Raw genomic sequence first — 27032 nt, 5'->3', positions numbered from 1 at the left:
AACATAGAGGGGGGGGGGGAGCACATCCGCCATTGAAGCAGACACACTGCTTGGAAGGAGGCTGGGGGGCAAGCGGCTGGGGGGGGGGGGGACACCTATAGCCAGGCAGAACTGGCCAGACCCACAGGGCTGTCTTCTTGCTCAGACTCCAGAAGGAGGGCAGGAACCTCAGAGAATCAAATGCCATATACAAACTGGGTCTTTCTGTGCTGGCAAACATTTTATTGGAGGGCAGTAGTGTCCTTGGGGCTGCCAACTCATCGCCCTCTTTCCGTAGGTGGTGGCAGAATTATTATTATTATTTGTTTACTGAAATTATAGAACTCCCTACACCCAGAGGTCCCAGGGCGGTTCACAGAAAAGCTCAACATAAAAGCCACAATATTATCAAAATGAAAACACCCCACGCCCTGGGCAGGCCAGCCCCGTCCAGCCCCAGGAAGGGCACCCAGCTATGGCTGGACAAATTGCTGGCAGGGAGGGCCCACGCTTCACCTCCTGCCCTTTCCATTCCTGAAGGGGGCTCAGTTCTGTCGCCCCACTGCTGGCTGCTCCTTGGCCCAGGTCCTTGGCCAACTCTCATTTGCAGTCTCAGGGGCTTTGGCCTCAACGCTGGCCAGGGGCGGAGGGAGAGAAGGACTCGGGGTCTTTGTTGTCCCAGTTATCTGCGCCTCATCTCTGCAGCCCTTCCGAGCCGGACGCCTGGCTCCTGCCCTGCTGATGCTGCTGCAGCTGACCTTCCTCCTCCAGATCCAGGCGCTGCAGCTGCTCCTCAACCTCCGCAGGGATCTCCACCTCCAGCAGGTTCTCCATCCCGGCCTCCGGCTCGTCCCCAATGAGGACCTGCTCAGGGCAGAGGGAGGAGGGAAAGGGACCATCAGGCCTCAGCCCCAAGCAGCGTCCGTCCCGACCCCAAACAGCTGCGCAAGAGCATCAGGTCAAACCGGAAGGGCCTGGGGGGGTGGAAAGCCCCCCCCCCCACACCCCAGGGGGTTACAGAAGCAGAAACGGAACAGGGGGCAGGGATTCAAATAAACAAGGGGAAAGGGGGGAATATTCTGAGTGCTCAGCAGCTTCTGCACCGCTCCCTTCTGTGGCCTGAGAGTTGTCCGGTTATCCGGCAGCCCAACTGGATCTCACAAGCCTCAAGCACCACCAAGCAAAGGCTCTGGCCCCCCACCCGCCTCACGGGCTCTGCCTGGATGCTTGGAGATAACACGCTGTTTTAGTTCCCTGCTTCCTGATTAAAAAGAGCATCACGTTCTTTCATCTTTCCTCCAAGCTAAACACATCTGGATCAACCTGCCTTTTCCTTTAAAGCAGAATATGTCAGACTCCCCCCCCCCCCCCCCGAATCCCTCTCAGATGGGTCACGCTCTCCCTCCTGAAGACTGAACAGGCCAGGGCTGCTCCTGTTCCAAAGGACCCCCCCCCCCTCCAACAACAGCACCCAATCCAGAGCACCCCGCGGCCATTCAGGGATTCCCCCACCCCAAGCATCTCCCAGCCATCCCTGGGCCTGAGTGACCAGAGGGAGACAGGCCGCCAATCCTTGCCCCCCCCTTCCTGCCCACCTGAATCAGCTTTTCGCAGGCGGCCAGGACACCTGGGTCCTTTTCCCACTTGTGCAGCTCCCGCAGGATGAGGTAGGTGCCTTTCTCTCGCACTAGTCGGCGCCCCGGCTTGGTGGCTGTGAGCTGTGGAGAGAAACGGCAAAGGGTCGCCTGTGGCTGGGGTGGCGTGCAGAGGGTCAGCCTGGAGGCGCAGGGTGGGAATCGAGCACCCCAGAGGAATCTGAACGAGGGAGGGGCTCCTCCATGCGGAAGACAAAGAGTCCCCATGCACTGCCTCCAGGGGAACTGGGCAAAGGCGGTTTTCCTGTCCCGACAAATATGGCTCTTTTTAGGATCAGGCCGGCTGGAAGCAGCAGCAGCAGACCTAGAAGTGAATGGGGTGGGGGGAACCTGGAGGAGGGAAGAGGCTCAACAGGCCAGGAGGGTGAGGTGGAAGACAGTCAGCTGTGTGCGCTTGTGGAACCTACAAATTGTCTCCCCAACACCCAAACTGAGGACCTTCTCTTCTCTGGGGCAAACTTGCCCGCAGGTCGCAGCAGCGCCTCAAACACTCCGGCTGCTCTGGGGCTGCTGAATCAGCCGTGAGGGTTTTCTCTGCAGGAGGGGGCTAACAAGGGCCCTGCCCTGCCTCCATGATCAGGGGCAGAAGCGGGTCTGGATCCCAGTCGCTGGAAACCCCAAGGGAGGAAAGTGCCCTTGCGCTCGGGCCCTGCATCCCAATTCCCCTTTGGGGCCCCTGGGAGAACAGGAGGCTGGACCAGGGGGCCCCGTGGCCTCATCAGCAGATGCTCTCCTCCAGTTCTTCAGAGTTGGAGGCAGGGAGGGCAAAATCCACATTCTCCGACTCTGCAATCCACATGGATTTACCGTATTTTTCGCTCTATAGGACGCACTTTTCCCCCTCCAAAAATCAAGGGGAAATGTGTGTGCGTCCTATGGAGCGAATGCAGGCTCCTTGGCTTCAGTGATAGCAACGCGAAGCCTCCAAAGCGCAGAGGGAGCGTGTTGCTTTCGCTGAAGCCTGGAGAGCGAGAGGGGTCGGTGCGCACTGACCCCTCTCGCTCTCCAGGCTTCAGGGATAGCCGCCTGAAGCCTTTGGAGCACAGCGGGAACTCGTGCTGCGCTCCAAAGGCTTCGGGTTCCTTTTGCTGAAGCCAGGAGAGCAAGACTCTCCTGGCTTCAGCAGAGAGGGAGAGCTGCGCAGCGCCCCTTCAGCCAAGCGGGAGGAGAAATGGAAACGGCTCCGTTTCTCCTGCCGCTTTGCTGAAGGGGCGCTGAGCAGAGATGGGGAGATTTATTTTTTCTTGTTCTCCCCCTCTAAAACAAGGTGTGTCCTATGGTCAGGTGCATCCTATAGAGCGAAAAATACGGTAAGTTTGAATAGAGCTGAAATCTTTCTTTTCAAGACTTAAGGTTCCAGGGGTCTGTTTTTTAAAAAAACCAAAGACTGAGGGGGGGGGGGGGTGATGACAACGGCAGAGATTTGGAAAAGGCCCTTCCTTGCCCAGGGGTCTGAAGGCCACCTCAGGCCGGGACTCACCAGCATAATGGCCTCCAGCAGCATCTTGCGGATGTCGGGGTCTGGCTCCCTCTTCTTCTCCGCTGGCAAGTACTGGAGGTCGAGGGGCAGGCCTGGGGCCAAGAGAGTGCGGGCTGAGAGGGGCAAGCGAGCGGCCACAGCGCCCCACAGCCCCACCTCGCCAGGAGGCCCACTTCCCCAAGGCCCCCGCAGGACTGAGGGGGCTAAGACATCCCTGCCCACCCCCCGCCCCCGCTGGGGCTTCCTGGGGCAGACTCTGCCCCCCCAAGGTCCAGCATGACCTCCCCCCTCCCTCGGCCTTCCCAAAGGGACCCACTTTCCATCTCGTCCTCCGGAAACTCCTCAGGTCCAGCCAAAGGGAGGAGGAGGAAGGGGAGAAGGTCCACCTGGTCGCTCAGCAGCCACTCGTGGTGCCCTGGGGGAAACAAGCCAGGCAAAGACCCTGCTGGGGTGGGATTCTGACATGATGGAGGATCGCAGAGATAGTTGGAGAGATAAAAATCAAGATATGGAAATATGAAAATATCGATGAGAGGCAGGACCGAGATTTGGTGATGCTTCGAGGTTCAGACTGTGGGAAGCCGTGAAATCAAAATTACAATTCGGAAAACAATTTGATTTTTATTTTATTTTAGTTTTTTATTTTTATTGGATTATGAACTGATATGTTAATTGGATGTTTTTTACTGGAAAATCGATGAGTGCTCTAACAGCAACAACAAAAAGACCCTGCTGGGGTGGGGTCCAAGCCCCCCCCCCCTGCAAGAGACTGGGGGCACTGGCAGCGAAAGGAGCGCAGAAACGGCAGGACCTGCAGACTCCAGATGCAGGGACAAATTTAGCAGCCCCCACCAACCCACAGCCAAAGAAAGGCAGCAGGTTTATCTGGACCAGGACAGAGACAGAGAGGGGGGGGCACCCCCCCAAACCCCACACTCACCATATTCAAAGCAGCAGTTGCGGAGCGTGCCCACCACCCCTCCTCGGCGGATGGATGAGCGCGAGTACTGTGTGAAAGGCAGCAACCTCTGCACCACACACCTGGCAGGAAGAGGGGATCTGGGGTCAAGGAGGAGCCCTAAGGAAATGCAAGGGCTTCCCTCCCTCCCATAATGCACTGCAGGCCCGTCACTCAAGCAGGGGGCATCTCGAGCGCTGACTGAAAGGCCTCCCTTCCAACAAAGAATGACCTCTCCCTGCCCAGGTAGACCCCTTGACACCCCCTGTTCATCCTTCCTGTCAGAGCTCCATCCTCTTTTCTCTAGAAAGCACGGAAACACCATTGACCTTCCAGCCACAGCAGTACCTATTTATCTACTTGCGCTGGTGTGCTTTCGAACTGCTAGGTTGGCAAGAGCTGGGGCAGAGCAATGGGAGCTCACTAAGTCACACAGATTCGAACCACCGACCTTGGGCAGGACCAAGAGGCTCAGTGGTTTAGACCCCAGCGCCACCTGCGTCCCTTTTTACTAATTGTATCACCCGGGGGAAAGAAGCTCCCCCTCCCAGCTGCCTTAGAACAAATGGGGGGGGGGCAGCTCGCCAAATTCAGAGAGGAAACATAGAATGAGAGAATTGAAGAGTTGGAAGGGACCCTGGGGGTCATCCAGTCCAACCCCTACAATGCAGGAATCTCAACTAACTCCTACATGGCGGATGACCACCCAACCTCTGCTTAAAGTCTGCCACCTCTCATGGGAATCTGTTCCCTAGGACCCTCGTACCTACGGACCGCCTCTCCCGGTCTGCCCCACAGAGAGCCTCAAGGTCCATAAATAGCAACACCCTAGAGGTCCCGGGCCCTAAAGAAGTTAGATTAGCTTCAACCAGAGCCAGGGCCTTTTCAACACTGGCCCCAGCCTGGTGGAACGCTCTGTCTCAAGAGACCAGGGCCCTGCAGGATCTGATTTCTTTCCGCAGGGCCTGTAAGACAGAGTTGTTCCGCCTGGCTTTTGGCTTGGAATCAACTTGATTCCCTTCCCCTCTTTCCTCTTTCCTTTTGCCTTTCTCCTTCTGTGATGGAACTCCTATTTGGGGACTTCCCTGGCTTTTTTCTGGCCCACGTAGGAGCAGTCTGGATAGCTGGCCTTGGTGAAGACTTGACGTTTTCATTCCCAAAAAAGTCTTTGAGTTTCTGCTGAAACGAGCCTGCATTTTAATGTTGTGTTTTAATCTTGTTTTATAAGTTGTATTTCAATCAATTGTTTTATATATGGTGTTAGCCGCCCTGAGCCCGGTCTTGGCTGGGGAGGGCTGGGTATAAATAATTTTTATTTTATTTTATTATTATTATTATTCCACTGTCAGTTCTTCCTGATGTTTAGTTGCAATCTCCTTTCTTCCAACTTGAAGCCCCTGGTTCGAGTCCTACCCTCGGGAACGGGAGAAAAGCAGCTTGCACTTGCTTTTCAGAACATGCCTCTGTTGGGACTGATATATATTTGCTACTCCCCCTTTCTTCTCGGCAGTCCTCACGGCAACACCCCCCCCCAGCAATTCCTCCACATGCAGAGGCACCCCATAACCCCCCCCCCGACCCCAGCGCCCCCCCCCTGCCCACACCTGCCTGGATCTGTCCAAGAGGAAGTCTCTGGCTTCCGGCAGCTGGCTGAGGTTCGACAGCAAGGGCCCCAGGTAGTGCAGAGAGGCCTCGGGGTTGAAGTCTTCGGTGCAGAAGGCGTCCACCAGGGCCGGCAGCCCCCCCAGGCTCTCCTGCTGGAGGGCGGCCCAGAGCGCTCTGCACGAGGCCTCCTCTCGAGACAGGTTGGAGAGCAGCGTGCAGACCTCGTTGGCCATGGGGAAGGCGGGATCCAGCAAGCGCTTCAGCAGGACGGGAAGCCCTTCCCTCAGGGCCCCGTGGGCAGCGGGCTCCGTGGCCAGGTTGATGAGGGCGAGGTAAGCGTCCGTGGCCATGCAGGGGGAGCAGTCGCTGGTCAGGGCCAGCAGGGCGGACACAAGTTCCGGCTCCGAGGCCAGCAGCCGCCTGCCCTCCGGGTCGCCTGTCAGCCCCATCACATAGTGTGTGGCCCGGTCCTTCAGGTCCACACGGGTATCTGGGCTGAGGAATGCCAGCAGCTCGTGGGTCGGCTGCTCTGCCATGCTGGAAAAAATGGGGGTCTGCAGAGAGAGAGGGCACCCCATGAGCCGGCTTGTGGTCGGAGACCCCAACTACGCAGGGAGGGAAGCTTCCCCCTTCCTCCCACCCTTTCTCTTAAAAATAAATCCTTGAAAAACAGGCACGGACTATGCAGAATTAGATAAATTAACAGGAAAGGTTCGAAACCTGCGGGACCAGAGATTCTGAGAAGACTGGAGTAAATATATGAACTATTTGAAAAGTAATTGTAATGAACAGATTACGCTAGTAGGACTGCAAGAAGTTCTGTAAGGAGGACTATTTGAAATATTGCAAGAAAGACTATATGAGGAGAGTTATTAGTTAATGATAATTAAGAGTAATAGAGAAATTAAGAAATGCAGAACAAGTGATAAAGAACGAAAAATCATCAGAGGAGTTGACAGAAGTCTAAAATATTGTATATGATAAGAAGTTATGTTATATGATTGTTGGAAATGATATGTTAAAAAAAAAACAATTAGATGTATATATAAAAAAAGAAAAACAGGCAGGATCCAAGTTTATGGAATTATGCATGGCAGGGAGAGAGTGGCTAAAACCGTTTCCCTCCTTCTCATGAGACTAGAGCTTGTGGACATGCCATGAAGGTGAATGTGGGAAGATTCAGGATGGATGAAAGCAAGGCCTTCTTCGTGCAGCACAACCTATGGAACTCCCTCCTGCAGGAAGCAGTGGTGGCCACCCACTTGGATGGCTTCAACAGAGAATTAGACAATTCCCAGGAGGAGGAGAGGGCGCTGCTCTGCCTCCACCAGCGGAGGCAGCCATGATTCTGAATCCCAGTTGCTGGAAACTCCAGGAGGGGAGAGGGCTACTCTTGGGCTCGGATCCTGCCTGGGGGTCTCCCACAGGCAAAAAACACCTAAGAGCCTAAGGCCCATCTCGCCCAGCAGTCTCTTCTCACCACGACCAGCCAATGCCCCAAAGGACATCAGGAGCACCCACTGCCTTCCGGCTGCGAAGGGCAGAGCCAGCCATTGTGGTGACATCAAGAGCCAGCTCCTCCTCCCTGAATGGGTCTTTCAAAGCCCTCCAGATGGGTGGCTGTCTCTGCCTCTGCCTGGGGGAGGGAGTTCCACAGTCCAACCCTGGGCTGGGCCCAGAAGGCCTTTCTTCCGTCTGCCCTGGACCGCCCAACACTCAGCTTCAGGGGCTGCCCAGGAGCTCTGGCGCTAGGAGAGAGTGAGGCGCCCATCTTCTCTCCGGAAGGGCCCCTTCCCCAATTCCTTGATGCTGCCTTTGTGTGCGGGAGGGAAGGCGACTCTGGGCTGGCTGGGACTTGAGGGGTCTGATCCGACAGAGCTGCTCTCTTGTGGCTCAATGGGGAAGAATCTCCAGGCAGGTGAGGGGGGCTCAGGTAGAGCTGGAAGGGACCCTGAGGGTCATCTGGACCAACCCGGGCTAAAGGGCTGTGGCAGCTGATGGGATGCAGGCAGAGGGCAGCTCTGGGAGCAGGTTGAGGGTGGGAGAAAGATTCTCTCTTGCTAAGCAGAAAGTGCATGGCCTGGAGGGCCAAGCCAGGGGGGACATGGATTGCATGGGTGCAAATGAGGGCATCCCTTAAGCGGCTCCGCAGGGAGGTGTGGTGGTCCTATGGGATTCAACAGGAGGGAGTGATTAACTCTTTCCTGGCCAGCCTTGGTCCCAGCAATGCTGGCCTGTGAAGCCGCTGGCTGCCTTTCAAGAGAGATGCTTTGCTCTCTGCCCCTCCAGGGTCTGATATAGGTGGATTGGGACCAGGGGCCTGAACTGACTGCAGAGCTCAGTCTCCGCTGGGTCTGTGCTGCGTTTATTTGAAGATGTGGATTTAGAAGAGGCTGAATCACCTGCAAGAAGATCTGAGCCAGGCAAGCGAGTGGGAAGTTTTTGAAAAGCCCCCAGGAATCCCTGGGGAGGAGGATCGAGGGGCCTGGGACGGGCTCAAACCCCGATTCCTGCCCTGAGCAGGAACCAGCCCCCCCCCCGGCTGTGTTGTGGGGCTGGTTCAGCAGCAGCTCCCGATGCAAAGGACACAGGAAGCAACCCTGGCCTTTTCGAGGGGGGGTTGGCGGCAGGATCGGAATGCGCGAGAGATGCGCGGCCCCGCATGCGACCTCCACGTGGGAAAGGGCTGCCCCGGGGAAAGTGGGAGGCTGCCCCGGGCATGAATGCAGAGGCGCCTGCCAGCGACGGGCTTCGTTTGGGGGGGGGCTTTCCTCTTGGGGGGCGCGCCCCCGCCCCTGCCCCTCTGCGCGCGCACGCGGCAAGCAGAGACACCGGCTCCTCACCTGCCTCTCCGCAGCCGCCACGCGCCGAGCCTCTTCCGGGGTGGCGGGAGCTCGGCCAATCGCTGCGCGAGGCGGAGAGCGAAGCCTAGGTCCCGGATGCGGCGGGCCAATGAGAAGCTGCGCCCGAGCGCAAGGCCCGCCGGGACTTGTAGTCTGCAGAGCCTTGGACGGCTCCCCCGGCGGGTTTCGCAGGAGAGGGAACTGCGGGGCGCAAGTTGGGGCTCCTCGTCCTCGGGGGGGGGGGCGGACTTCTGCCTCCTCTCCGCGCGACAGTCAGCTGCTGCTGCTTCCCTCTTTCTGAAAATACTTTAAACACCAAAGGACGCCCCCTCCTCCTCCTGCATATCAACATCCCGGGGGGGGGGCACCCCAAATCTGATATAGCTCGTTTAAGCAAAATCAGTCTTAAGTATTTTCTTTTTTTTTATATATATAAATTTTTTATTGCGTTTCTTTCCATAGTTTTATAGGTTACAAACAAATAACATAATTGCAAGAAACAAATTTTCCCTTTTTTTAACAACAAAAACAAACAAAAACAACTTGGACTTCCCCACCCCTTCCGATTCTGCGTTATTTAAATTAACAATGTCAGCATTTTGTTACCTTATTTCATGCCTTATTGTAACTTTCAAATGTTATGTACCCAAATTCGATATATTGTATCTCAGTTTCAATGCCTTTAAAATAAACATAACATGTTCGATTCAAATTGTCTCCTTTTCTCTTTTATCACTTATTTTACAATTTACTTAATCATGATTGCTAAAGCATAACTTTTCCTAATCATGCACTATCTTAAGATTCATACAGCTTGTAGTATTTTTGCAAATAGTCTTTAATTTTTTTCCAGTCCTCCTCAATTGTTTCTTTATCCAGATCTCGGATTCTGCCGGTCAGTTCAGCTATCTCCATGTAGTCCATCAACTGCTTCTGCCATTCCTCCAGCGTGGGCAAATCTTGTGTCTTCCAGCTCTTAGCAATGAGTATTCTTGCTGCTGTGCTAGCATACATAAACAAGGTTCTGTCTTTCTTTGGCATTTTCTGGTCTACCATGCCCAGCAGGAAGGCCTCTGGTTTCTTGGGAAAGGTAAACCTAAATACCTTTTTCAATTCATTATAAATCATTTCCCAGAAGGTCTTCACTTTTGGGCAGGTCCACCAGAGATGGAAGAAAGTCCCCTCTGCTTCCTTACACTTCCAACATTTATTGTCAGACAGGTGATGTATCTTAGCTAACTTGACTGGGGTCATGTACCACCGGTATATCATTTTCATAATGTTTTCCTTCAAGGCACTACATGCCGTGAATTTCATTCCGGTGTTCCATAACCTCTCCCAGTCTTCAAACATAATATTATGTCCAACATCCTGTGCCCATTTTATCATAGCAGATTTAACTATCTCGTCCTGTGTGTTCCACATAAGCAGCAAGTTATACATTCTAGATAGAATCTTGGTCTTTGGTTCTAACAATTCTGTCTCTAGTTTCGATTTCTCCTCCTGGAAACCAACTTTTTTATCCATTTTAAAAACCTCTTGCATTTGAGCATAATGTAACCAATCTCGCACCTTGTTTTTTAGTTTATCCTGGCTCTGCAACTTCCAACTGTCTCCAATTTTTTCAATTAATTCCCAATATTTCGGCCAGTAGGCCTCCATATTGGGTCTTTTTCGAGCCTTGGCCTCCACCGGTGACAGCCACCTCGGTGTTTTACTCTCTAATAAGTCTTTGTATTTCGTCCAGACTGCAAAAATTGCTTTTCTGACAATATGGCTTTTAAACAATTTGTGAACTTTAGCCTTGTCATACCATAGGTATGCGTGCCAGCCAAAAGCATTATCAAAACCTTCCAGATCTAGGACATCGGTGTTTTCTAGCAAAAACCAATCTTTCAACCAGCAGAAGGCTGCAGCTTCATAATACAACCTCAAGTCCGGCAGGGCAAACCCCCCTCTTTCTTTTGAGTCTGTTAATATTTTATACTTTATTCGGGGCTTTTTGCCCTGCCAGACAAACCTAGATATATCCTTCTGCCATTTTCCAAAACATTCCACTCTGTCCACGATCTGTAGGGTTTGAAACAAAAATAACATTTTCGGCAACACATTCATTTTTATTGCTGCAATCCTTCCCAACAAGGAAAGTTTTAATCTTGACCAAATTTCTAAATCCTTCTTAACTTCCGACCAACATTTTTCATAGTTGTCCTTAAATAAATTCAAATTTTTGGAAGACAAATAAATCCCTAGGTATTTCACTTTTTTTACCACATTCAGTTCTGTTTCTCTCTGAAACCCCTCTGTTTCTGTAAGTGTCAAATTCTTGGTCAAAACCTTGGTTTTTTGCTTGTTCAACTTAAATCCCGCCACCCGACCAAACTCAGATATAAGTTCAAGAGCTCTTTTTGTACTGGATTCTGGCTCCTGCAGTGTCAAAACTAGATCATCTGCAAAAGCTTTCAATTTGTATTGTTTCACTCCGACCTCTATCCCTTGTACCAACCGGTCCTTCCTTATCATATTCAATAGCACCTCCAGGACTGAAATGAATAAAAGAGGGGATAGAGGGCACCCTTGTCGTGTCCCTTTTTCAATTTTAAACTCCTCCGTCACCACATTGTTCACTATTAATTTAGCCTTTTGCTCTGAATAAATTGCTCGTAACCCATTTTCAAACCCCCGCCCCACTCCCATCCCTTCCAAGTTTTTCTTCATGAACCTCCAAGATATATTGTCAAATGCTTTCTCCGCATCAATAAAAATTAACACCGCCCTTGTGTTCATGTTGGTTTGTAAAAGTTCCAAAATATCAATGATGTTTCTGGTATTCTCATATAAATGTCTACCAGGGAGAAAGCCTGCTTGGTCTTTGTGAATTACTTCATTTAAAACTTTTTTAAGTCTACTTGCCAAAATGTCTGCAAATATTTTGTAATCCACATTCAGGAGTGAGATGGGGCGGTAGTTCTTGAGCTGAGTCTTTTCAGATTCTGTCTTAGGTATCAATGTGATGAAGGCTTCTTTCCACGTTTCTGGTGCCCTCTTCCCATCCAAAATCTGGTTGCATACCTCCAACAAAGGTTGTATCAAATAATCCTTCAAAGTCTTGTAGTATTTGGAGGTAAGCCCGTCCGGGCCTGGAGATTTGCCTAGTTGCATGTTCTGAATGGCACCTTCAATTTCCTGAGTAGTTATTATAGAGTTCAAGATTGATCTTTTATCTTGAGTTATTTTTGATAGTCCATTTATCTTTAAAAATTGATCTATCTCAGATTCTTTCTGAGGCCCCTGTGTATAGAGTTCTTTGAAATATCTGTGGAAGCACTTCCTAATTTCTTCTGGTTTCTGTACCATCCTTCCTTCAATCTCTAGATTTGTTATCGTATTTAACTTTTGTCTTTTTTTCAGCTGCCAGGCTAGCAGCTTTCCACATTTGTTTGCTGATTCAAAAGATCTTTGCTTCATCTGTTTTATTTTCCATTCAATCTCCTGGTTAATCAATTTTGAATATTCTGCTTGATGGAATTTAATTTCTCTCAGCAGCTCCTTTGACTTTGGTTTGGTTCTCAATTTTTCCTCTCCCTGGTGTATTTTCTCCAATATTTTATCTTTCTTTCCATTCCAGAGCTTCTTCTTAATTGTATTCTGTTGTATCAGAAACCCTCTCATAACAGCTTTGCTTGCGTCCCAGATTGTTCTTTTTTCTACTGTAGTGTTCAGATTTATCTCAAAGTAGTCCTTTAGTGTTTTTTGGGCCTTTTTCACAATCTCTTGATCTCTTAGTAGTGTGTCATTCATTCTCCATCTGAAGGAACCGGGTTGAGTTAGTCTGAGTTCTATCTTCAGAGCGTTGTGGTCGGAGCATGTTTTTGGGCAGATTTCCACCTTTTTGGTCTTGGGTGCCAGCCCCCTGGAGGTCCAGATTTGGTCGATCCTTGACCAGGACAGGTGGGCCTCAGAGAAGAAAGTGCCTTCTTTACCTAGGGGGTTCTTTGTCCTCCATATATCAATCAAATCCAGATTGTCAGTCATTTCAAAAAAAGTTTTAGGCAGTCTGCCGTCTGATGTTAAATTTTGGTTGTAAGACTTATCCATATGTGTAGTCTTAAGTATTTTCATTCAGATTCCATCCTTTGGTCCCTTTCATACTGTCCTTGCTAATGAATGTTGATATGAATGTTGATTTTTATATCATCCATTGCCCGATGCAGGGATCTCAACCAGATCACACGACTGATGGGACATCCAGAAGAAGCAGCGTTTGGATTTGATATCCCGCCTTTCACTCCCTTTAAGGAGTCTCAAAGCGGCTGATACGGAAGGGGGGGCATGTCTTCTTCACCTTCTTCTTCGCTACAATATATCCATTTATTTCCAATTGTCAATGTCAAAAGGGACTAAAATCTATAAAATTCATAGAAAATCAACGTGCCAATTTGCTCAATTCCTCTAGGACTCCATGACACCTCCCCTGTCCTCCATAATCCCTCAAGCAAGGTGTCAAGACCCTAATCCTGTCAAATCACTCTGCCAAGCCTTTCTTCCGGGCAATGCCAGGTGGCAGACTATGCATACATGGACCATTGTCTTCTCATCACCGGTACTCAGGAAGCGCTTATCTGCGCATATCTCCAGCTCTGCATATTCCCCCCTCCCTCCTCCATATGTTAATCCTGTGTAACCCAACCTCTTCTTAATGTATTCATGATGTAACTGGGATGTGTTTTGCACTGTATTCTAGGGCATGGAGGGAAGTTTCAAAAGTTCATGTCACCCCTTTCTCGCTGTTCAATCTCGCCTTGAACCTGTTGCGCAATAAACTTGGATCTTCTGCAGTTTGCTCCTGTCTCCGGCTGAGCTCATTTTCCTCCGCAGGGACCTGCGGACTTAGTCCGACGAGCTGGGTGGCAGAGCAGCCTCGCACCCAGATTTTACCGTAACACGGCTAACATTCTCCTTTCCCTTCCCCACAACAAACACTCTGTGAGGTGAGTGGGGCTGAGAGACTTCAAGGAAGCGTGACTGGCCCAAGGTCACCCAGCAGCTGCAAGTGGAGGAGCGGAGACACGAACTCGGTTCACCAGATTACAAGACTACCGCTTTGAACCACCACACCACACTGGCTCTCTGCTTACTAAGGAAGGAGAGCCCAGCACCTTCCAAGGGGGCCCATTCCACTCAGTGTCAGATAAGTTCTTCTTTCTGAGCTGCCCTGGCCGTTTCCTCTCCATCCTGATAGGCTCACTATAAGCCAGCCGGCCACTGACCCACACCCCAGGATGGGGCCCATCAAGATCAGGCCTTCACCACCTCCTGGGTGTTGGTGTTTGGGGCAGGCAGGTCACATATTAACGTTGCAAAGTCTTAAGTAGTTAACAAAAACGGTTCAAGCTGACAAGCTATGATGGGGGAACAGCAGTTCCCCTCCATTGCCCCCATCCAGCCGATTCCTCCCCTTATGCGTTCGGACTGAGGCTCTTCCACCCCCAGGAAGAGGGGAGGATGCAGCACTGAGGTGGCTGCTGTTTCCAAGAGACATCCTGATGCTGCAGCCTCTAGATCAGACATAGGCAAACTCAGCTCTCCAGATGTTTTGAGACTACAATTCCCATCATCCCTGACCACTGGTCCTGTTAGCTCGGGATGATGGGAGTTGTAGTCCAAAACATCTGGAGGGCCGAGTTTGCCTATGCCTGATCTAGATCTCAGCACCAACAGCCCACTGCTCACCAGGGCATCCCCCAAAAATGGGTCTGGGGAGGCCATGAACAATGCCATCCTTTGACACTGATGCCAAGGTTGGAGAGGGCCGGTCTCTGAGCATGTTCAGTGTGCTTTCATACTCAGTACCAAGATGGCCCTCTTAGGACTATATTCTACATTATTCTTCAAGACGGCTTGGGGAGAAGGAAAGGGAACTGGTGCACTTTTATATTTCCCATTTGCCCAATGTGACCTCTAGCTTGGTAGCTCATTCCTTCAGGTGAAAAGGGACTCTTTGGGGAGTAAAGGTGTCATAAATTCTACTCAGTATTGATCCAGAGCAGAACTCTGACGTATAGTTAGCAGAGTAAAAATTTAAGCAGGTTGCAGGATTCCCAAAAAAGAGACCAGAGGCAATGAATATTTCATCCAGCAGAGCTTTGCTGCTCCTGAAGGCAAATGAGCATCATGGTCACAAATCCAATACACTCAGGATTGGCACTGTCCATAAGAAATCCAGTTGCAGCAGACTTCACTTGAACTTGCACTAAGTTATCGTAAGACTAAAGCTTAACACTCTATATACTATGTACAGAACATCACACTAGAAGGAAGAGAAAGTGAAACCCAGGCGCCTTCTGGCCTCTTATTATAGTCAGCCTGACCTTGACAGAAGAGATAAGAGAACCTCTTTAAGCCACCTGTACTCAGCTTCCCAGAAGGAATAACCCAAACATCATGAACCCTCTGCTTGTTTCCTTTTACGCAGAGAAGCTTCCAGAACCCTCTTGAATGAAGTAGAATAGGAAAGATCTCTGCCCATCAGATCAATACTACCAAGAAATGCAAAGTGGCAAAAGGTGCTAGAAGATGTGCAAAGATGGCAGGAGATCGACACACTTGAGTCCTCTGGCACGAGGAACACAAGCACACTTGGGGGCTGGACTAGATGAGCCTTAGGGTCCCTTCCGACTCTACTATTCTATAAACTCCCCAGCCCTCGACTCTGCCAACTGCTTCCTTTGGACTCTATAGGTTTCCACGCTCCTTATTGTATCCAGATCAGGGAACCTGTTTCACCTGTTGCACTGAGTTGAAGTCAAGAAGAAAACCTTGTTCTGGAATACATGCTGCCACCCCATGGCTGCCCCCACAGTGCCCCCATCGCCAACCCACACCGCTTCTGGCCTGATTCACACCCAGACAAGGCGTGCCTGGCGGGAACAAGAACCACTCAGCAGGCATCCATGTTACTAAACATGCTTTATTAGTCCTGTAAATGTCCTGAATCACACCTTTGAGCTCATCAGACTCCCTTTTGTGCCCTGTTCCTAGGAACAGGTCTGGCCTTCCCAGGTCTGTGTCTGAGCGGCTTCTTTTTTGCTCCAGTGCTTTCCCCAGGAAAACCGGCATTTTACCACTGAATCGGAGCAAACGGCAAATGGCCTTCCTGCGGATTGCTGTGGGCTCCAATTCATGGTGAAATATGGATTTTCCCAGTGAAAGTACCAGGGCAAAAACAGAAACAAAACCCGCTAGCACACATTCCTGGAAAGGGCAGAGCAAAGTGGGGGTGAGGCCTCTGGGTGCTGTTTCTCCCAGGAAGTTTAATCTGGAAGCCGATGCCCCCAAAGAGCCAAATAATGTGGTCAGCTCTGTCAAGCATCAAACATTTAATGCAAAACTTCATGCAACTTTCAAAATAATGCAGATTTACTCTGTAAACCACCTTGAATCTCTGTTAGGGGAAAAGGTGGGATACAAATAGTAGTAGTAAAATAATAATAATAATAATAATAATAATAATAATAATAATAATAATAATAAAACAAGTCCAATTGTGGGTCCCACCCCCCACTGGGCTGCTCAGTTGCTGACCCTCAGTTAACTAGCCAGGGAATTCTTAGCACTTTTGTTTTAGAAGCACAAGGAGGCAGAGACAGAAGTGGAGGATGCCAGAAAAATGGCAATGGGGAGCGATGGGAGCCCTGCAAACAGAAAGAGGCTGACAGCCGCAAAAGTTAAGGAGCACTTAGTGGTGTAAATATTTGGCTTTGGAAAGAAAGAAACTCTACTCAGCTGCCAGGCAGACAAACCCCTGAGAGGGTCTGTAGGGCAAAGAGGAGAGGGAAAACAGCAAGAAAGGCAAGCGGGAAATGGAGAGTCCTTAAGGCGTCCTCTGGTCAGAATGCCTTCTCTGCAGGCTGCTGTCTGCTTCAACTGCAGATATTGGAGAGAGAGAGAGAGAGATTGCTGAAAAACCAACCAAGGCAAGTGTGTGGATCTCCCTCATTGAGACCCAAAAAAGACAGGAGATTCAAAATAGGGGAGATGTTGGTGTGGGAGTGACCAGAAGGTTTTGTAGCTGCTTGTAGAGGGCAAAACACAGGACACCCCCCCCCTCCGCAAAGGTGCAAGAAAACCAGGGCTCCTTCCCTGCCCCCCCATTTCGTCCTGTAAGGGCAGCTCCTGAAAAACAGGGCAGGCAGGAGAAACCCTGCACCATCCAAGCAGTGAGGATGGAAGGAAAAAGATCTTTCGCTTCACCCTTTGACCGCAAGGGGGGGGCAGCTAGGATCAGGGGGGCAACAGCTGCCCCAGGAGCTCCTCCTGCACTCCCAACGCAGAGCTGCCCCCGCCGGCTCTGGGCAGCCAGCTTATCCACAAACACCCCCCTCCCATCCCAAGCACTGAGTCCACAAACACAACTCCATGCCAACATCATTATGTTGTGTTGAGTGATGAAGGTCAGCCTGCCCGACTTATTTCCCCCAGAAGATGCCACAGAAGCCCTAAATAAAGCAAGGAGGGGCTCTGAAAGATTTGTCTTGCAATATCTGCAGGGGGGGGCCCTCCCATGATCCATCTTGGCAGCCATGAACTTGCAAGAGCCCCCCCACCGCTCTCGTGTCTGTCTCTGCTTTGCCAACGTGGCTCTCGGCTCCAGGTTGTCAAATGCAGAGAAAGAGCCACACACACACACACACAGCCCCCCTGGGAAGGGAAATAATGGGCTTGGCAGCTTTTGCAGCAACTCCTGTGGAACCAGGAGGCTTCCAAGCCAAGAGACCTCAGTGGGTCGTCCAGGAGGCACCGGCAGGGCGAGGGCCCGTCTCCATCTTCTCAGCCTTCAGCTTCCCACTCGCCTCTTCCTTCTCGGCCCTGCGAGTCGAACACTTCCCCCAGGTTCCCTCTTCGGCCCAGACATGGAGGACACCTGCCGTTTGGAAAAGGAGGAGAAGGAGGCGTGAGGCTTCATGGGCACGGCAAAGCGATGGCCTGCAGGTGATTGAAATCCCAGGCAGGGACTCAACCCGTCTCCTGGCATCACCTACAACTTCGGAACTCCTTGCCTATTGATATGAAGCAGGCGCTTTCCCTGAGTTCTTTTCAGTGCCTGCTAAAAACATTGTTCCGACAAGCCGGCCCAGATGCTTAGAAAGCTGGTGTGAGTTTTAATCTGCTATTAGTCTTTTGGGGACGCGGGTGGCGCTGTGGGTTAAAGCCTCAGCGCCTAGGACTTGCCGATCGAAAGGTCGACGGTTCGAATCCCCGCGGCGGGGTGCGCTCCCGTTGCTTGGTCCCAGCGCCTGCCAACCTAGCAGTTCGAAAGCACCCCCGGGTGCAAGTAGATAAATAGGGACCGCTTACTAGCGGGAAGGTAAACGGCGTTCCGTGTGCTGCGCTGGCTCGCCAGATGCAGCTTCGTCACGCTGGCCACGTGACCCAGAAGTGTCTGCAGACAGTGCTGGCTCCCGGCCTCTTGAGTGAGATGGGCGCACAACCCTAGAGTCTGTCAAGACTGGCCCGTACGGGCAGGGGTACCTTTACCTTTACCATTAGTCTTTTGCTATGCCCTTAAATTATAGTTAAATCTTCTGAGTGATTTATCTTTTTTTTGCAAACCACTTTAATAATAATAATAATAATAATAATAATAATAATAATAATAATAATAATTTTTTATTTATATCCCGCCCTTCCTGGTTCAGAAACCGGGCTCAGGGCACCTAACAACAAATTTAAAACAATTAATTGATGCTACAATGATTATTGATGGGCCTTAAGGTCCTCTGCGGGGCAGACCAGGAGAGGCGGTCCCGTAAACATTGAAGGGCTTCTTTCCCCCTCAGACAAGCTGTGCATAATTTTTATGAAATCACCACCACCATCTCCCTGGCCCAGGTCCCCCCCTCCCTCCCTGCTCTGCTCTCTAGCACTAGAATGAACCACCGAGCCAGAACCCAAGAGGGGGCTCCCCTCTCCTTCGCCAGGCCCCTTCCTGTCCAAAGGCAGCACTTTTTCCACCCCCCAAGAAGGCTTCCTTCCCCGCCCCACCACTAACCCCCCCCTCTTATAACTACTATTAAACCCAGTCCTCATTTTGAGTCCATGCCAACTGTTTGAAGCCGAACAACAGCCCTTGTCTCCTGCAAAACTTCCCTGCCTGGGGAGGCACCTGGCAAAGGGGCCATTTACAAACAGAGCTTGGACGGACACCTGTCAGGAATTGCTGGGGGCTGCGCCACCCACTCCATCCTAGTAATTCTTGTGTGTTTTACCTGCTGAACCAGGAATAGCAAACGGCTCACTTTCCACTTTCACAGGCACCTGGGGGGGCAGGAAACAAGGGGAGGGGGACAGCAGGGGATTTTGTTTGCCGTTTATGGTTCTCAAGTCATCTGAAGCCATAAAGAAAAAAAAGAACTCTGACCATAGCTGTCATCTTTTCCCTTTTCTTGCCAGGAATCCTATTTGGAATAAGGGAATTTCCTTTAAAAAAAGGGAAACGTTGACAGCTATGACTCTGACTCACCTCCCAGAGAATCTTTCTTCATCCAACAAAAAAGGATTTGAGCACAGGAGTTCCCATCCGCCCCCCGCCCTTGGTTTTTGCAAACTGTTATTCAGAAGCTTTGCTGCTGCCTTTGACGGTGAAGGAAGGGCAGAGCCTTTGCGAAAAAGGGCAGCCCATCCAGAGCCCTCTCCTCCATCAATCTGCCTAACCCTCTTTCAAAGCCATCCAGGTTAGGGGCCATCCTGTGGGAGGGAGTTCCACAGGTGAACTCTGCACCGTTAAAAGGGATCCTGGCCAACAGGTTCACGGACTGAAGGATCAACAACTACAGTGGTACCTCGGATTACATACGCTTCAGGTTACAGACTCCGCTAACCCAGAAATAGTGCTTCAGATTAAGAACTTTGCTTCAGGATGAGAACAGAAATTGTGCAGCAGCAGCAGCAGGAGGCCCCATTAGCTAAAGTGGTGCTTCAGGTTAAGAACAGTTTCAGGTTAAGAACGGACCTCCGGAACGAATTAAGTACGTAACCCGAGGTACCACTGTACCAGACTTTTAGAAGACATCTGAAGGCAGCCCTGTTTAGGGAAGCTTTTAATGTTTGGTGGATTACAGTATTTTAATATTTTGTTGGAAGCCGCCCAGAGTGGCCGGAGAAGCCCAGCCAAATGGGCAGGGTATAAATAATAAATTATTATTATTATGACTCCTCCTCCCGAGAAGACGCTTTCAACCAGAGCTCCTGGGTCCCAGGGCAGGACTTACGTGGGGCGGAGGGGCTCCAAAGAGAAGGCCGGCCTCCTGCTGGCAGCCCTCCAGGGCCGGGGGGCAGCTCCTCGGCTTGGCCTCCATGGTCCCCCTGGAGCTGGAGAAAGCCAAGTTGGGAAAGAGCTCAAGAAACAGCATGAGCCCCACCCTCCACGTCCAACACAAGGGGGGTCTCCTCCCATTCCGCACCCCCCAAGCTCCTCTCTCCTGACTGACATGGATGAATGGCCCAAGAGCAGGCAGGGGCTCTCCTGGCAGGTCCCAGGGCAGACCAGCAACTCGCGTCAAGCGCCCTGGATCTGGTCCTTTTCGAGCGCGAGGAGGAGTTCCTGCAGCTGGAGTGTTTTTCGCTGTGGTTCCAGGACCCTTGAGCTCCCCCCTCCAGCTCTAAAATCTTGTGATTCTGTTAGCCGCCAGGAATTCCTCTAGAGCAGCTTACCTCGGAGAGGGGAGCCCGGCAGGGCCACATCCTGCCCCAGGCGCTGCGGCCGGGCCTTTGTGCTTCTTCTCCAGCCGTGGTTGGAGGAGCTCCCCTGCCCTCTTGGAGCCATGCGGGTACAGAGTCACCTGAAGGGGTTGAGGGGCAACAGAAGATATTAAAGCAAATTAAGGAGCATACAAAGTTTCTAAACATCTGGGTAGGCTTGTCTAACTATGAATGTCCTCAGCGGGTGCCAAAAGGAATACAGTGGTACCTCAGTTTACGAACTTAATCCGTTCCAGAAGTCCATTCTTAAACTGAAACCGTTCTTAAACCGAGATGCACTTTCTCTAATGAGGCCTCCCGCCGCCAGTGCCCTTCCACCATTTGGATCCTGTTCTTAAACGTAAAGGAAAAGGGACCCCTGACCATTAGGTCCAGTCATGGCCGACTCTGGGGTTGTGGCGCTCATCTTGCTTTACTGGCTGAGGGAGCCGGCGTACAGCTTCCGGGTCATGTGGCCAGCATGACTAAGCCACTTCTGGCGAACCAGAGCAGCGCACGGAAACACCGTCTACCTTCCCGCCGGAGCGACACCTATTTATCTACTTGCACTTTGATGTGCTTTCGAACTGCTAGGTTGGCAGGAGCAGGGACCGAGCAACGGGAGCTCACCCCATCGCGGGGATTCGAACCGCCGACCTTCCAGTCGGCAAGTCCTAGGCTCTGTGGTTTAGACCACAGAGCCACCCGCGTTCTGGTCTTAGACCGAGGTAAAGTTCTCAAACTGGGACACTATTTTTGGTTTTGCGGAGTTTGTAAACCAAATTGTTCTTAAACCGGACTGTTCTTAAACCGAGGTACAACTGTATAGTGAGTTCCACAAAGTTATATGTTGCTATGTTACAATATACATAGTGAAACGTTTTTAAAAAATAAAATTCTGATTAACCTGTGGCTTTATTTCCTAAAACAGATCCTGGAGCATCCCTCCGATCAAAACACAATGAATCCGAATTCAGGTGGGGAAGCAAAATCAGGCAGAGGCAGAGAAGGGGGCGTCTGCTTGGGACGGGAGGCACAGAAGGGGCTCCTCTGGGATTCGTCCCAAGGCTCAGCCTATTGAATTTGTGCACCACCCTTCACCCGCAGATCTCAGGACGGTTCACAACACAAAAACGCAAGATCAGAAAAGCAAAATACATAATAAAAACCAGGACGAAAGCAAACCAATAACCCCCGTTCCCACAGAAACACATTTGAAAGGGTATCGGATGTTAGTTCGTTTTACCTGGACGGGTGCGAGAGAGACGGCTCCGATCCGGACATCCATGCATGTGGCCAAGGAGCTCGGGGGATCCTGACTCTCCTGCAGGCCCCTCCTCATTTTGGGGAAACTGTCCTCTCCTTGTGTGGGGCAGGGAAGGATGTAACTGACGCAGGAGCGCCTACAAATCTTGTCAACCTTGGCGCAGATGGTCATTAATTCTGTTGGGGGAGGGAGGAGCCCGAAAAGCCCGTTAATCTCTCTCTTAAGGCCCCACGAACCCAGACATGACCACCTGAACCCCACACCCCTTTTTCCCCCCTGGGTCTTCCACAGCCTCCCCTGGCAAGCAAAGACTTTGGGGCCAAACAGGTGCGTCCAAACTACGTCCAAGAATCAGCAACCCTCCAATCTTTTTCACGCACAGAAGTGGGCCACGTGTGTGGCAGGGGCGCAGGAAATGCCCCCCTCACCCCTTGGCAAGATTCCCACCCACAAGCATAAGAAAAAGCAGCCCCCACTTGGCTACCAGACCCCGTGGACTCTGTTTTTCCTAACGCTGATTCCGTATATAAGGTGGTATGAAACACAGCCCTACTCGGAGTAAACCTGCGGAAGTTAAAAAGCTCCAATGTCTGCATGTAAGAGCAGTTTGAGAGTGGAAGGGGCTCCCTCAGAAGGTGTGGGGGGGGTCTCCTTCCTGGGAGGCCTTTAAGCAGAGGTTGGGTGCTCACCCCTCAGGGACCGATTATCATAGAAGCGTAGAATGGGAAGGGACCCAAGATGCCCAGAAGACGGCCCGAGGTGCCAGCGACACAGCAGGGCATCGTAAGACGCAGGCCAGGCCAAGACAAGTGGCTGAAACCCCACATTAATGGCTGCCCACTTGCACTTTCCCGGAGAACGCTCGGATTCAACGGAAGATGGTCCTGGAAAGAGGAGTTTCTAAAACTTGCCTCCGCCCCTGGAGCACCAAGGCTGCATGTCCCTCTGAGGGGAGGGGGTGCCATGGTCGGCGGGGGCAGGGGGGGGGGCGGACAGCCGTACCTGAGGTTATCTTTGCGTTCTTCTGAACAGGCCTCAGCAGCGGCTCCAGCTGCATTTTCAGGGATGTCTGCAGCTCCTGGGCCAAATCCTGAAACCTGGCTCCGATGTGGTGCTGGAAGGAAACAGCGCCGCACTGAGGCAGTTGGCCCAAGAAGCGCCCCCCCCCCCACTTCCTCCTTCTACCGCCTGCCCTGCTCTGAGTGCAGGGGGGGTGCCACCCAGAGCCACCTGCGCGCAACATGGGGGCTTTCCTTCCAACAGAGAGACACGGGTGGGGAGATCCTGTGGGCCTGGCGGATCGCAGACTAGATGACCCTTGGGTTCCCTCCCCACTTTACAATTCTATGGTCCTGGACTTCCGGTTTCCTGCCGACTGAGAAGGGAGCGTGGAAGCGATCATCCTATTGGTCCGAGAACCGCAGGGGAAAGAGGGGAGAGCGCCATAGATTTCTCTGCTCTCTGGAACAGCCCACAAACTCACCTGCAGCAGTTTCAGCCGCTCCTGCAGCAAGTTTGCAGCCGAATCGAAGACGGTGTGTTTCTCCGTGCTGATGAAATGCTCCATGCAGGCCTTCATCCGCTGGAAGTAGCCGGGGCCAGACATCTGGGTGCAAGCTGGAGGGGAAGCACGTGGCACATCAGCACAACGCAGAGCCCTGACGTTTGGGACCCCCCGACTCTGTCCCCCAAGACTTCCTTGATGGACCAGATCCTACCATACTGAAAAACCCTCCCAGCTTCCTCAGAGACTCCCCCCACCCATCACGCTCTGAGCGCTCTCCCCTCCTGCGGCTTCCATAAGGACCTAAGAGCTTAGGAAGTTCCATAAGAGCTTAAGAGAAGGCCAAAGGGGGCTCACTGAGTCCCACATCCTGTGGAAAACCCACAAGAAGGGTCTGATCTCCCCTCCTGCGGTTTCCAGCTGCCTCCCACCATGGGGGGGGGGCAGAGCAAGAGCCATCTCGGCCAGCAGCAACCCCCCCCCCCCCGGCCCTTCTATGCCATTCTTCACCTGCATACGCTGGCTCCATGCGTTTCCGGATCTCTGGCGTCAGGATGCGGGAGAAGCTCCTCTGCCTTTCAGTGATGTAATCCATCAGACTCAGGGTGAAGTTGAGCAACTGAGGGAAGGGTTCAGGAGTCTGGATGAGCCTTCCGACCCACGTGGTCGCTCACAAACCCACCACTCGCCCCACAGGACCCCAACATCTTTGCAAATTGACTTTAAAAAACAACAACTATTAAATTTGCACACCATCCTTCTTCTGTAGATCTCAGGGCTGTTTGCAGCGTAAAAAACACAAAATACAGAATAAAAACAAGAACGAAACAACAACAGCACACAAACACAACCTAATAACGCCCCCCCAAGACCTCGCGGCAACCGAGGCAGAGAGGCCCCCCCCCACTTCCCCAGCCTCACCCTCGCTGAAGCTGCCTCCATTTGCTGGCGGCGATAGGTGTGTATTGCAGCTGCTGCCCCGCTGTGCTTGCAGAGCTTCTTCCGGAGGTCTTTGAAGAAGCGCCTCAGCTTGTCCAAGATGGCAGCAGCGAAGCCCTGAATGGACTCTTTCAGCTGACAGCTGGGAGGAAGCACAAGCGCAGAAGGGTTGGGAGAGATCCGGCTGGTCCAGCTCCCTCCTCCGGGTCCCCTTGCAAGGGCACAGTGCCCACCTCCCCATCCCTGGCCTCCCTGAGTCCCAACCACGCAGCCTTTGGCCCCCGAGACCCTTGCAGGGGTGTCTCTGGCTGCCCCCCCCCAGCAGCAGCCACGCAGCTCTTCCCTCCAGGGCTGCAACTCAGCCAGCCAGCCCTTTTCTAAGAGTGCCATTGGAGCTGGCCTCAGAACTGTGTGCCCAGACCAGGCGGCCAATGAGGGCGGGCTGGGCTGGGAGGGAAGATTTTGTGTGCAGGAGGAGGAGGGGTACAGGCCCCCCCCCAGGCATAAGGTTCACCCACATCCTGCTCCGTTTCATTATTTATTGATATTTAGCTGAATGTTTCATTGACAGCTTCTCTGTTTCTACCAATGTACTTCTTGGCATGCTTCATTTTTAAATTGCGGCACATGCATTTTCCCTCTTTGATTTATGCGTTTTATGTTAACCACTTTGGGAATTCACATAGGAAGTGGTATCTAAATGTCGAGGATGACAGAACGGAGTCGCTCAGAAGGTTGCGGACTCGCCTCCCTTGGAGGTTTTCCAAGCAGAGGTCAAATGGCCACATGCCAGGGATTCTTGAGCTGTGATCCCTGCACTGAAGTGGATGACCCTCGGGGCCCCGCCAAAAAAAGGTAAAGGACCCCTGGACGGTTAAGTCCAGTCAAAGGCGACTCTGAGGTTGTGGCGCTCATCTTGCTTTCAGGCCGAGGGAGCAGGCATTGGTCCACAGACAGCTTTCTGGGTCATGTGGCCAGCAGGACTAAACCGCTGCTGGTGCAATGGAACATCATGATGGAAACCAGAGCACACAGAAATGCCGTTTACCTTCCCGCCGCAGCGGTACCTGTTTATCTACTTGCACTGGTGTGCTTTCAAACTGCTAGGCTGGCAGGAGCTGGGACAGAGAAACAGGAGCTCACCCCGACGTGGGGATTTGAATTGTCAACCTTCTGATTGGCAAGCCTTAGAGGCTCAGTGGTTTAGACCACAGTGCCACCCGCGTCTCTTTTAATACTATGAGGACACCTAGCCTGGCCCCTCATTCCCACGGCTGCCCCGAGCAAAATGGGACGTACTTGAAGACCTCGTTCCACGTCACAGCCAGGGCCTCCCAGATCGGTTTGGTGAGGTGGCTGTTGAAATCCACCACGCAGTTGAGGGTCGGAGAGGCGTAGAGACCGTGGTGGTTGCAGACGGCACGGTACGTGGCATGTGGGTAGCCGTTCACCTGCAGAGGGAGGAACAGAGAGCGTGGCTTGAAAAGCGGAGCTGGCCAAGGCTGGGCGGGGATGTTCTCCGGAGGCAGAGCCATCACCAGCATGGGGGGGGAAACCACAGAATCAGACGACCAACTCAAGGACACAAATGGAAGCCTTCCCTTGCAGTCGCCAAACCAAGGAGGTGAGGGGTGGGTGCTCCCTTTGGGTGGCTCCCCTTCCCCACCCCCAGTTTGGGCACATGAGACTCTGGGCTCTTCTGCCTAAGCCCCACAGAAAGGAGCAGGAGATGCAAGGAGAGCTTGCAGGATCAGGCCAATGGCCCACCAACCCAGCATCCTGTTCTTCTGGTGGCTGAACACTGTGGGACTCCAGCGAGATGTTAGGATATTTCCGTTCCACCTTAAAAAGGGGACCGGCTGTCGTGAGTCACAGCCTGAGTACTTCCGGCTCACAGGAAGTTTCTGTTTTGTATATAGCTTTCGTTTTCACTCTGTTGCCTTGACAGGCAGGCAGGCAGTCAGTCAGCCATGTTTTCCCTTTGTTCTGACCAACGCTGAATAAAGCTGTATATATGGTGCTCTCCTGGGTGCATCTTTCGTTGTGGAAGCTCTGCGAAAAGGGCGTGCACGAGTCCTGGCATGTCGACTACTATTTCTGAGGCTCGTGTTGCTAATTGACTGATACTGCTGTTCTACCAGAGGTTGATGGATCGTCGGGAGACGACGTGGAGGCATGTTGGCCTTTGTCTCCCTGGCAGTATCCCAACACGAGCAGGATCTGAGCCCAAGATCCCTGCACTTTGCACCAACCGATATTCAGAGGCGTTGCTGTCTCCCACGCCTAGCAGTGCTGCAAGGAGGACTCCCTTTTATCTCTCTTGAATCTCCCAACATTCAGCGTCACGGGATGCCCACCCATTCCGGCAAGTGCTAAAAGGATCCTGATGGATTGTGCCCTTTGCAAAGTGGGCTGGCTTCTATATATTATTCTTTAGAAGAGGATCTGTATCCCGCTAGAGCATAGAAATGGAGGAATTAAGCCAGCAGCAGAGGCCGGGGTCTGACTTCCCTCCTGCCTTGCTTCTATCAGCCTTACCCAGCCTGGCACCCCAAGATACTTTGGACCATGACTCCCCTAAGTCGGTGGTGGGTGGGCATTTAAAGCATTGTTGGGGGGGCAGAGTGCTCTGCGTCAGCATCATATTTAAGTAGAAATGAACACACAATAAATGTGGTTGCTGCTGCCTCAAGACCTGGGGCTTGCTATTTAAAAAGGGCTTCATCTTTTAAAACACCGGCCAACACCAGCTTGGTCTCCCTCCACACATTTTCTGTGGCACACAAGGCTTTCAGGAGGAGAGGAGCTCTGACTTACGGGGCAGCCCCAGCTCCTGACGACGTCCTGGCACAGCTCCTTAGCCCTGCTGATGCCCTTGGCCAGGCTGGCAAAGAGAAGGCCTTCCAAGCAGTGCCGGGTGTCGCGGAGGCTGCCGTCAATGGCCTCCTGGAGGAGGCTGGGGAGCTGCTGCAGAGACTGCCACACACTCTCCTGGATGTCGGTCTGGGGAGGAATAATAATAATAATAATAATAATAATAATAATAATAATAATAATAATAAA

At 51.9% G+C, this 27032-nt stretch overlaps 2 protein-coding genes across 4 annotated transcripts in view; both read right to left on the bottom strand.

Moving 5' to 3' along the window:
* Positions 1-201: 201 nt before the first annotated feature.
* On the bottom strand, positions 202-8663 carry HGH1 (HGH1 cochaperone). 2 transcript variants are annotated; one of them, XM_028735926.2, is made up of 7 exons: positions 8521-8663; positions 5681-6231; positions 4055-4155; positions 3431-3529; positions 3115-3206; positions 1575-1697; positions 202-843 (listed from the first exon to the last, which is right to left on the bottom strand). In XM_028735926.2, exons 2-7 carry the CDS (start codon positions 6211-6213, stop codon positions 673-675), a joined length of 1119 nt encoding a protein of 372 aa, XP_028591759.2. In that variant the 5' UTR covers positions 6214-6231; positions 8521-8663; the 3' UTR covers positions 202-672. The 2 variants fall into 2 exon arrangements, with proteins under 2 accessions (XP_028591759.2, XP_028591757.2); XM_028735924.2 differs by lacking the exon at positions 8521-8663 and adding an exon at positions 8080-8440.
* Positions 8664-15474: 6811 nt separating this feature from the next.
* Positions 15475-27032, bottom strand: part of NUGGC (nuclear GTPase, germinal center associated) — a 47137-nt gene continuing 35579 nt past the window's right edge. For both annotated transcript variants that reach the window (XM_028735923.2, XM_077932653.1), the window contains 11 exons: positions 26787-26972; positions 25269-25420; positions 23952-24111; positions 23541-23649; positions 23010-23143; positions 22529-22640; positions 21506-21702; positions 20233-20360; positions 19791-19890; positions 18789-18837; positions 15475-17443 (listed from right to left, as the gene is read on the bottom strand). In XM_028735923.2, the coding sequence (XP_028591756.2) occupies positions 17298-17443; positions 18789-18837; positions 19791-19890; positions 20233-20360; positions 21506-21702; positions 22529-22640; positions 23010-23143; positions 23541-23649; positions 23952-24111; positions 25269-25420; positions 26787-26972 (1473 nt within the window). In that variant the 3' untranslated portion in view covers positions 15475-17297. The remainder of the gene's footprint in view (positions 17444-18788; positions 18838-19790; positions 19891-20232; positions 20361-21505; positions 21703-22528; positions 22641-23009; positions 23144-23540; positions 23650-23951; positions 24112-25268; positions 25421-26786; positions 26973-27032) is intronic.

This window comes from Podarcis muralis, chromosome 8 (assembly GCF_964188315.1).
Source record: "Podarcis muralis chromosome 8, rPodMur119.hap1.1, whole genome shotgun sequence".
NCBI lineage: Eukaryota > Metazoa > Chordata > Lepidosauria > Squamata > Lacertidae > Podarcis > Podarcis muralis.
Note: the sequence above shows the minus strand (reverse complement) of the source record. Positions and strands in the feature narration are given on the sequence as shown.

Bases quoted from the DNA above. Each gene is read 5' to 3' on its own strand.
- HGH1 (XM_028735926.2), bottom strand. From the start codon at position 6,213: ATGGCAGAGCAGCCGACCCACGAGCTGCTGGCATTCCTCAGCCCAGAT. The intron at 3,207-3,430 runs GTGGGTCCCTTT...TCTTGGCCCCAG, and splicing joins TCCGGAGGACGAGATGGAAA to GCCTGCCCCTCGACCTCCAG. The intron at 844-1,574 runs GTGGGCAGGAAG...TGCCCTGAGCAG, and splicing joins CCTGCGAAAAGCTGATTCAG to GTCCTCATTGGGGACGAGCC.